Source organism: Anastrepha ludens, chromosome 3 (genome assembly GCF_028408465.1).
Source record: "Anastrepha ludens isolate Willacy chromosome 3, idAnaLude1.1, whole genome shotgun sequence".
Taxonomy (NCBI): domain Eukaryota; kingdom Metazoa; phylum Arthropoda; class Insecta; order Diptera; family Tephritidae; genus Anastrepha; species Anastrepha ludens.
The window spans coordinates 88308934-88320143 of NC_071499.1; the positions used below are offsets into that span (position 1 = coordinate 88308934).

The 11210-nt window shown below is 36.2% G+C and overlaps 1 protein-coding gene across 1 annotated transcript; it reads right to left on the bottom strand.

The window, feature by feature from the left end:
* Positions 1-3255: 3255 nt before the first annotated feature.
* On the bottom strand, positions 3256-10163 carry LOC128857592 (larval/pupal cuticle protein H1C-like). The gene is made up of 5 exons (XM_054093344.1): positions 10118-10163; positions 9675-9988; positions 4013-4094; positions 3738-3797; positions 3256-3643 (listed from the first exon to the last, which is right to left on the bottom strand). The coding sequence occupies exons 1-5, from the start codon at positions 10121-10123 to the stop codon at positions 3308-3310; spliced, it is 798 nt and encodes a 265-aa protein (XP_053949319.1). The 5' UTR covers positions 10124-10163; the 3' UTR covers positions 3256-3307.
* Positions 10164-11210: the final 1047 nt, after the last annotated feature.

Sequence of the window (11210 nt, forward strand, 5' to 3'; positions counted from 1 at the left end):
AGAGTCCGTTCGTTGGTACTGACTGTGATGTTGTGATCAGTGAAGTCATACTCTATCTCTTCAACCTCATTGGTTGTATCTTGAACTTCTTCAAAATTTGTATCTAATACACTTTGATTTTCATCTTGCAGCACTACAAATTGCGCGTCTACAACTTGTTGAAATTCAACTTGCTCAACGAGGCTATTTGATACACCATCCCATTTCTTTGGGACTTAACGGTTTTCTAAATTGAAGAAGGTTAGCAACCTGGTATTCTAATGGGCTTAGTGTGAGTTGTTTGAAGTTCCTCCATTTGTGTTAAAACATTAAGAAGCATATAGGAGTAGAAGCACGTGATATAAAAAGATAGGGGTTTAGGATATATCAAAGCTAGTTTGAATAATTGGGCATGTTACGTCCCATACTAGACCGTAAGAACTTCGTAAAATAACTTTAGGTACTGTCTGAACCAATTTATAACGAATGCCCATTTAGATCTCGATGAAATCATCCACTTGCATACAGGAAACGCGCATTTAGTCTACTTACAAGAATATATCAGAAGACGATTGCGGGGTAGCTGTTACCGAAATCTTGTAAATTTGGGCTCATAATAACCGATTCCAGTCTCGGTGGAGATGCAATTTCGTATTTAGAGAGGTACAAATATAATCTCTTGTTTTGTACTTGGATTTTACACTAAAATCAAATATAATTTATCTATTTATAAGGAAATCGGGTTTTTGCGTTCATGCTGATAACACAGTGTACCAATAGGTGAAACTTTTCTTTCGTTAAAACGTGATATCCCGCGGTAAAATTTAATTCAAGTACATTGTATCTAATGGTACTGGCCAGTTTTCTGGGTTAGGTATAGTTTTCCAAATTTTAGAGATCCAAATTTATAGGCTTGAAGACCTCAAACTGTCACTGTTTTATTAGATTTTCGAATTTGAGTCGATAGAGATACATAGATCCCGCTAAGATCGTATTGACAAATATTACTTGTACATGGAAAGAACTATTTTAAATTAATGTAGCAAATTCTGTGTATGTAGGTATATTTTGTATTATAATTTTTTTGCAATTATTTCAAATTTGAAAATTAGTTTAAAGACTATGGAACATTAAAAAAAATTATGAGCGAAGGATAAGATTAAATAGAGTCTCGAATTTAATTGGGCACATTATGCCTGCAGCAACGCTTTCTCTTTGTTTAATTTATTAACATGTTTGTTTCATCAAGGGGGCAGCTCCTACCGACAACGAGTTTTTCGATTATTTTTTGGGAAAAACTGAGATATTTATTATCTTAAAATAAATGAATATACAAACAATTTTTTGAAATTAAAATAAAATGTATAGTGTCTTGTAATCAACTGATATCAACCAATCCTTACCTATTTTTAACAAACAAAAAAAAATTAAAATTGGAAGTGATAGAGAAAGAGAAAAAAACTACACTTGTTTCATAAAAAAATTGATCAAAACAACATTTTTAGTGATAATTAATATTATATAAAATTTGAGGTACATGCAAAGGCTAATATGGTTAAATTTTAAGTGGAGATCTTAATTACTTTTTGAGTTATATTCGACAGCGCGGAAAAAAATGTATTTCGAGAATAAAACGCGATTAAAGTTTTCGTTTTTAAATCGGTACTTTCGACGCTCATCACTTCACTGACTTTGTAGAGCCCCTACTTTAGACTTTCTATTAAGCTCAAAACATTGAAAAGATATTCTTTAGATTCTAAAACAAAATGGAAAAAATGGAAAATTTCAAAGTGCTGGAGGAGCTGCCCCCCTCAAGAAAAGGCTCGAACAGTGGCAAAAAGCTTTCTATGTCACCTATTTATTTCAATTTGCAAGAGCAAGAGGGCGATACCTACGGCAAGCAGTGAATGAAACTTGTGAACTAAAAACAAGTAAGGAAGTGGTAAATTTAGTCCAGACCGATGCTCATTTTAGTAAAATTTAATTTGGGCGGCTGTAAATTTGGGAAATCAATGGCACAAATGCCTATTGAATACACCGAAAACGTTCTTCGAGATAGCTTAAATTATATTCTAGTATTCGATCAGATTCACAATAAGAGTTACTTTAACCTTGAGAGTAACAGTCGGTAGAGGACATTGGAATCAATTATTTATATATATATATGTATTGACAATGAAAACATTTAGGCCCTAGAGATGGTTTTTGAAGTAGTACTTATAGAAGCGCACCAGAAACTATTTTCTCAAAAGCGACACTTAAAAATCTCAACAAGCTTTTAAGCATATCCGACCACAATTGTACTCAACATGGCTAATTTACCAGTTTAAAAATAATTTGGTTTGAAACCTGTATGTTTTTTTAAAACAAAATTACAACTATCTAGACAATCCTATAGACAAAATTTTGAAATTCGTGCAAAAAAGTACAAAACAGTAACTTTCGGGTTAATTGTATTGAAAAACTGATCACCATATTTGCTTCACTGCTTTATTCTCCAGAAGGCTAGACATCGTTTTGTTTCTTGTGTAAGTATAATGTTTTTTGCGTATAAGGATCGAAACCTATCGTTAAACGATCCTTGAAATCGCGGTTTTCGGAGTAGCTCAATCAGTATTTGCAATACTGAAACTTTTTCCATTTTTTTTTTTGGTTATTAGCATCACGTTTTAATATGCGTATAATTCATTAGTAGCCGTACTACATGATTTGCTCGGCTTTAAACAGGCATCATTTTTTCCTTCGCCAAATGGACCTCAATGTTTTTATAGTAGACGAAGAAAGATCTTTCTAAGCATGGGTTCTTCTAAGCAGAATACGGCTTTGTAAAGCTCATACGACAGGTAATTTCTTTACTTTTTAACAGTGTGGATTGCAAGACTTATAAATACAAACTAAATAATGGACGCTGTTTTAATTTTTTGTAGGTTAGTGTTTCTAAGTCCAAGTTCTAAATCCACTGCAGGAGCATGAAAAAATTAGTTATTAAAAATAGGTGTTGCTAGTAGCGATCACCTATGAAAAACTTCTGTGTGTATTTCTGCTTCGAAATAAATTGAAATTGAAATAAATTCAAATAAAGTGAATTTGCCGTATAAAGTCAGCTTAAAACTCTAAGTAAGCCAATATCCAGGCAAACATCACAAGTTGGAAGAGGAGCACAGCTCACGCACACATAAGTATAATATTTATCCATTATATGCAACTGGATAAGTTCTCTTTTTCGAAAGTCGGTTAGAATGAACTACAAAATAATTCTGCTGTTTAAATTATCGTTAAACTTTTATTCGGTCATTTAATCAAAATTAAAGAAATATTACTGAACGGTTTACTTCTTCTTCAACAGAGTGGATACAACGGGGGCGGTGTAGGTGACTGGTGCTACTGGAGCAACAGCAGCAACACGGGCAACAGGAGCGCTGTAGACAGCTGGAGCAGCAACATGTGAGTAAGCGGCCACAGCTGGAGCAGAGTAAGCAGCGTGGGAGTAGGTAGCAACAGCTGGTGCGGCATAGGTCGAGTACGCGGCGTAGGGTGCGGCAGCGTAGGGTGAGGCGGCATAGGTGGTATAAGCGGGCACGGCAGCGGCGGAGTATGTCAAAGGAGCCACCAAACCGGGGTTAGCCTGGGCAACGGCGAAAAGGAGAGCCAAACAGATGAGGAACTGTAAGAGGAAGAAGTAGATGATATTAAGTATTTTCGACAAATAACGAGAGATTTAATTTATTTTTTTAAGTCGCTACATTTGGTTCACTTACTTTCATTTTGTGATAATATAGTTTGTTGTTAATTGACTGCTGCGAGTTAACTGATGTCAACTACAAAACGTTGAGCATAATTTATAGCAAAAATTTGCTTCGCAATGTTAAATAGATTTACTTGCATGTGTTTAATATCATGATTACATACATACATACACACATTCGCAAGAACTCGCCCACGCTTTGTAACTCGTATTCGTACATTGCCGCCAGCACTGACAATAACCCGCACACAATTGTCATACGATTGAAATTCTGACAATAGAAATTACTGTTTGTACGTCGGAGCCGGCCTGTTCCGCTTTATTTTCGATTACTTTGAATTTCATCAAAGGGAAATTCTTGAACTGATTGCTAAGTATGATATAGCAAAAGAGAAAAAAACAATAATCCGAAATCTGTAGACATTAGAAAAAATAAATAAATTTATAAATAAAGCATAAATACATTTCAAATCTTGTACTCTTATTTAAATGTAAAAATAGGGGAAAGGAAAACCCCAAAAATAAATAAATCCATACATGCAAAATCGAGTATGTAAGAGTTCTCAATTTTTTTACAATTCATGTAGCTAAAGGTAAGAATGGATACAAATTTATTTAACAAAAAAAAAAAAAAATATGTACTGCGTGTAAAACTATAACAGTCACACCCTTTTATATAATAACGGTATTGATAGCTAGATTTCGATAAAATATTAGACCATTTATAAATACATACATCCATTATTGCAGACAAAAAACAAACTTTGGTAAAATCCATTAAGTTCAATTCTTTCTCTTTGAATTTTTTGTATTTGCCTCAAACAGTTCACGCAACTTTCGCGTTGGCATATACGACTTCACATGGTATTTTGCTCCAGAGTTGTGACAATTGATTTTTAAAACTATCCAAAGTTATGATGTTTAAGTACCAAAGCTTACTAAGCAAGCAGTTCCAATTGCTCCAATCGAATAGGTTTAAGTCTGGAGAAGACGGCCTTTCTTCCGAACGATTCAGGCTTTGTGCACAGCAGCAGAGTCTCGTTGGAATCTCGTCTATTTAAGTGTTGTTTAGATATATTCCGCATTCAATTTAACGCCTTTGTCAATTTTCATGAATCTCTCCGAGCTTTAAACGCCGTTCTCACTATTATTCTCATGGTACGCTTTCGTCCTGTTTTTTCTTTATTTGCACACTGTCGGTATCGAGAAAAGTTCAACAATCCGCTGAAAAATGCTTATCCTCACACACAAAAATGCGCCCGCTGTTTTTACTCCTGAACACATCATATATCTACAACCTAAGAATCACATAAGGGTGTTTCATTAGTGACGCGTTAATAGCAGTCGTGAATAATTCCTAAACAGTACCCTGCCATCTTTGAGATTTGTCAAGCAGACTGATGTACAGTTTTACAAAATAAACAATGCGCTAAAATTATTGGAACTTATTATGGAATTGGTCAATATTTAAGAACAAAATATCGCAAATATCGTAATTTTTGACGTGATAACGTCTTATAATTCGATTTAACAGGCTGCACGCACGAAAAAATGTGTCGTTACCTTGCTCATTAGTGTTACCTTGCTCATATGTCGTTATCTTGCTCATTTGTCGTTACCTTGCTCATTGCATTGAATGAACTGCAAGCGAAAGCGCGGAACGAACGACAAAGCAAACAAAGCAAACGAACGGCAACGTTCGACATCTTGCTCTCTCCAACTTAAGTGAGCGTATATATGTATGTATATGCGCATATGTACATATATAAATTCACGTATTTGTATTTGCATATGCCTTCTTATTGATTATTATTAATTTGATTTACTTGAAGAATTTAAAATAAAACCAAGTTTGTTAATAATACCTGTTGTTTTAATGTTATCATTATTATTTTATTATATATGAAGGAAAAAATGTATGGTAATATTTACCATATACCTTATAAGATATGTTGTATACTAATATATCTATATAAACATGCATATACATATACAATTTCGCGCAATTTTCCAAAAGAACAAATCTATATGTAAAGATGCATACAAATCACATGGAATATCAAATGTACGAATCTATTCTGTACGCAAGCAAATGTAAGCTAAGTGCTTGAACTGCAAGCGAGAGCGCGAAACGAACGGCAAAGAGCACAATCGGCCCCCGCGTTCGGCAACGTTCGACATCTGGCTCTGTCCTACTTGAGTGAGCATATATAATATATGTGCATGTGTATATAAATTCACATATTTGTATTTGCATATGCCTTCTTCCTGTGTGCATAGTAATGAAGCATTTCTCTGTTGAGAATAGGGCGATGATAGGAAAAGTAGGAAATGAAAGGGAGTGTTTCGAGTGTAAAGTGTCTTGAAAAAGGCAAATCGATGATGTTGCCTCTTAGTGTTGTTGACTTATTAACGTCTGATGCACAATCGAAATTGAAGATATCTTTCATGAATTTGATAAATGTTTCGTCATTTTTCACGTTTGTGTAAATGTAACTTGACCTGTTCCATTGCAATTCCATTTACCTCCTCCTCTATATCCATACAAAATATCTATCAAACAAATAAAATTAAAATTTTGTTTTGAAAATTTCAACCTTTCCATCAATATTTTCTTATGACGTTGTCACGTTAAACTATCGTCAGTAAATCGACTTTACAGACAACCTCTTTTTTTGTTGGAATTAGCTGACAATTCAAAAATGATTTAGCATCAGAACCGTCAAAAGGCTGAAAACTTTGACTCCCCTAAACTAACTTCCTGATGTAAACTTTCAAATCATCAGTACATATTTACCTTTGCGCTCCCCACAGTGGTTGGATCCTCTTTTTTTAGATTCTACACTGTTCCTTTAACTTTTTGTTAATGATAAATAATGTTATTTCACATTTTACCGGTTAAATTAAAATAGTTGTTCTTCGTCAGTCATCATTTGAAAACCAGAGTTGGGACATTCTTCAGAAAAATATATCACATGCTCCATGCATATGAGCCGTGCACGTACATTGCAGCCTCTTTTGTTTCACGATCTTTATTACGAATAGGAGGTGTGTTCAAAAAGTATCGCAAATTTTGAATTTTCGCAGGTTACGTATATTCGAATTTCAATTTTTTGTGACGATATGTTGGTACGCATGTCTATCACTCATGCCGACGAGTTCGGCCATTTTGAATGTTCAGTTAATTGTTGACTTTGCTTGCACGTGTTTCGGCTCGTCTTCGACTTTTACCTATTCAAAAAGATGGATCAAAGAACCTGTATCAAATTTTGTGTCAAAACGAAATTAAGTGCGCGGATGCATTCCGAATGTTGACTGTGTCATACGGAGAAACTACTTTGGACCAAAGCAACGTTTATCGGTGGTACAAAATGCGCTCAGAAGGCCGAGAAGATGTGAACTACGAAAAGCATGCCGGACGCCCGAACACTTCACCAACAGACGAAAAAATTGATGAAGTGAAGAAAATGGTATTGGCCAATCGTCGAATCACGGTTAGAGAAGTTGCTGAGGACCTAGACATGTCGATTGGTTCGTGCCATTCGATTTTTTTCATTGATTTGGGCATGAGACGGGTCGCCGCAAAATTCGTACCAAAACTGCTCAATTTCGACCAAAGCAGCATCGCATGAACAATGCTAATGAGATATTGGACTCTGTCCGCGACGAACCAAATTTGCTCCAGAAGGTCATAACTGGTGACGAATAGTGGGTTTATGGTTATAACGTGGAAAGCAAAGCTTAATCATTTCAATGGAAGCTGCCGCTCGAATCAAAACCGTAAAAAGCGCGCCAAGTTCGGTCGAATGTAAAAGTTTTGCTTACCGTTTTCTTCGATTGCAAGGGCATTGTGCATCATGAGTTCTTGCCACAGGGTAAAACGGTCAATAAGGAATATTATCTGCAAGTAATGCGCAATTTGCGAGAAGCAATCCGCCAGAAACGCCCGGATTTGTGGAAGAACAAAAATTGGCTCTTGCATCACGATAGCGCCCCTGCTCACACATCGTTGCTTGTGCGCGACTTTTTGGCCAAAAACAACACACTAATGATGCCACAGCCACCGTATTCCCCAGATCTGGTCCCTTGTGACTTTTTCTTGTTCCCGAAACTGAAGAGGCGCATGAAAGGACGACGCTACGCTACGATTGACGAGAACTGAAAAACGACTGAAAAAAATAAACGAAATAAAGACGGCATCGAAGGAGGGGCTGAACAAGATAAAAGAAATGATTTTTTGAAGTGCATCGAAGATTGGAAAAAAACGTTGGCACAAGTGCATTATATCTCATGGGGATTACTTTGAATGGGACAAAATAGATATTAATGAATAAATAAATAATTTTTGAAAAAAATACATTTCCTACGACTATTAGTAACATTTTGAGCTGATTCCGCTTCATCAGTACCCAAATGCTGACCAATACTATTAATTACAATTTCGTCACGCAGCAAGCCTGGCGGGGTTTGTGGTGCCCAACACTCCTACAGATATGTTCTGCCTGCACAAAGTTGCGTTACGTACTGGCTGACCTATGTTGTGGCCAGCGCATTAATCGTACTTCACCTACTAATGTTCTCATATTGCTGCCAGTGAGATTTACGAATCGCTAGAAAAACTTAATATTTCGAGAATGTTTGTTTACCGAAAAACTAATCGTGTTTTTCAAACGTCTGAAGTGGCAGACAGAAAAAGAAGTGGTTGTCCTCGCGTGGCTCGACCCATTGCAGTTATAAAAGCCGTTCAAGAGAGAATTCGTAGAATTTATATGTACATATATGTAATTGGCGCTTACCCCCTTTCTGGGAGTTTGGCCGAGCTCCTCCTCTTATTTTTGGCGTGCGCCTTGATGTTGTTTCACAATTGGAAGGGCCTATAGTTTCAAGCCAACTCTGAACGGCAGATATTTTTATTAGGAACTTTTTCATGGCAGAAATACACCCGGAGGTTTCCAATTGGCTGCCGAGGGGCGACCGCTATTGGAAAAACGTTTTTCTTAAATTTGGTGTTTCACCGAGATTCGGAGCTACGTTGTCTCTGTGAATTTCGAATGGTAGTCACGCACCAACTATTCGGCTACGGCGGCCGCTAAAGGGTCACGGTAATGTAAATCAGCTTTTAACAAATCTGTTTTGACTTTATAAGCCTGCTGTCAATACTTAACATGCATTGTTTCATTCTCAAAGGTATAGATGTTGTTTCCTATAAAAATCGCGGCGTTAGGTTTTAATATTACTTTTTCTCATTAAAACTCAACCCACAAAGAATATATTGTAGGGATTTCGCACTGATAAATCGTAATAAAAAAATTATAAAAAATTACAAAGAAATATAGTCGTAAATTAAAGTTCATCGTAAAAACTTGGTTTGCTGTAATCGTAATCTGTCTTTCTTACTTTAATTGTATGTAATCGCTTTTTCCTAGCCTTTGTGGATTACAGCAATCATAATCGGATGCAGAAAGCGCTAGACCAATTGAGTCTAGCTGGATTGGTGGTTATATGAGTATATTAAAATAAACGAATTGAATGTATGTCCATCCAAACGCTGCAAGTTTCTATTAGAACTGGTGAAATAGCAACATTTGAAAGGCAAATACACTTTGCTGGGCTGGTGGATAATTGAGTGTGGGGAAGATAAGTTTACAGGAGCTACTACAGCCCATTCTGCACTCCTGGCAGACTAGCAGAACTTGACCAGTGATATAAGTTTTATTTACCACACTTACTTGCAGTACGAGCAAGGATAATATATTACTGAGTTCTGAATTCTTTTCACCATTAGTACGAGTGCTTACTTTACGAACCAATAAGATATAGTACATACATAACATATGTATGTACCTTTGCTGAGTTCATTGAATACAATTTTTTTACCAATTCATTATTTCTTTATTTGTTTTTATTCGGATGGGGTTTGGTGGTTTAAAAAGTATAAGTACTACTTTACTTCTTCTTCAATAGGGTGGACACAACAGGAGCGCTGTAAACAGCTGGAGCAACTGCGGCAACTGGAGCACTGTAGACAGCTGGAGCAGCAACATGTGAGTAAGCGGTCACAGCTGGAGCAGAGTAAGCAGCGTGGGAGTAGGTAGCAACAGCTGGTGCGGCATAGGTCGAGTACGCGGCGTATGGTGCGGCGACGTAGGGAGAGGCGGCGTATGTGGCATAAGCGGGAACAGCAGCAGCGGAGTATGTCAAAGGAGCCACCAAACCGGGGTTAGCCTGGGCGACGGCGAAGAGGAGAGCCAAACAGATGAGGAACTGTAAGGGGAAGAAGTAGATGATATTAAATATTTTCTGTATTTACTGAGTGATCTAATGTATTTCCTAAACGGTGTTCAATTATTAATAAAGCACTTTTTTGTAAATCAACACATTTGGTTCACTTACTTTCATTTTGTGATAGTTTGTTGTTAATTGACTGCTGCGAGTTAACTGATGTCAACTACAACTTATCGATGACAATTTATACAAAATTTAATAAAGGGCGCATTTTCCAAAAATTCGCTAAGAAGTCTAGTATGTAAGATTGAATGAGTACACAAAGTCAATTGTGTCGCTACTTGAGCATATATGAATTGAACAATTACATATTTACATATACATATATGCCATTGCGTGCAAATCAGCGCCAGACATTCTTTACAGATCAGTCCACTTTTTTTTGTGAAGAACTGGTTCTTTTGAAATAGATTGAAAATGATTTTGTTGTTCCATGTGTGGCGGATTTCAATGCTAGCGATTCGGTCTGCTAACGCGGATGTATTTGGTGACTTTAGTTTTGAACATTGGAAATTTTGTTTTTGATTTTTTTCACGATATTTATCTCCCCACACATGAACACAATTGGTGTGATAATCCCTCAAACGTATCAAATGCTTACGCTTTGTTGTTCTCGATTAGGGCAAAACAATATCAGTACGAGTACTCAAAAATTACATGCCAGCTCACATACATCCGTACATACATACAAACGTTGATGAAAGTATTTCAAGTACTGTGGATGCCTAAAGCATTAGACAAATGCTTATCAAAATAATGACAATCATAAATTGCGTCACGTTTGCGCAGGCGCACCAACAGCAAAAGCGAGTACATACTCTACATACACTCACACATACCTTCATATTTAGAGTTTTTAAAGCATTTACGAAAATGGAAAGAAAGAAAGAATCAGGTAAATGACTTGTTCATTTTCATATTGTTGATTTGTTGATTTTGTATTTGGAATTACTTCCCTTAATAGTTTGCTTATGTTGTTGGATAAACAAATTAATGCGATTTTATTGATAACTGGCTTTGACGGCTCGCTGCTGGCTGCAACCAACAATTCAAGGGTAAAAGTTAATAAATTTCTGTGAGACTTATTGAATTACATACGTTATCTACAAATACATAACTATGACCCCAATTGAACTTAGTCAATGCATTTTACAAAAATAGTTAGTAGCCAACAAGTTTCAAATACTACTCCAGCAATTAT

What these genes read in the sequence shown, in the direction of transcription:
- LOC128857592 (XM_054093344.1), bottom strand. An exon ending in TCCACCCTATTGAAGAAGAA is followed by an intron (nt 4,095 to 9,674) that starts GTAAAGTAGTAC and finishes TATCATACTTAG; the next exon opens with CAATCAGTTCAAGAATTTCC. An exon ending in TATATTATCACAAAATGAAA is followed by an intron (nt 3,644 to 3,737) that starts GTAAGTGAACCA and finishes TTCCTCTTACAG; the next exon opens with TTCCTCATCTGTTTGGCTCT.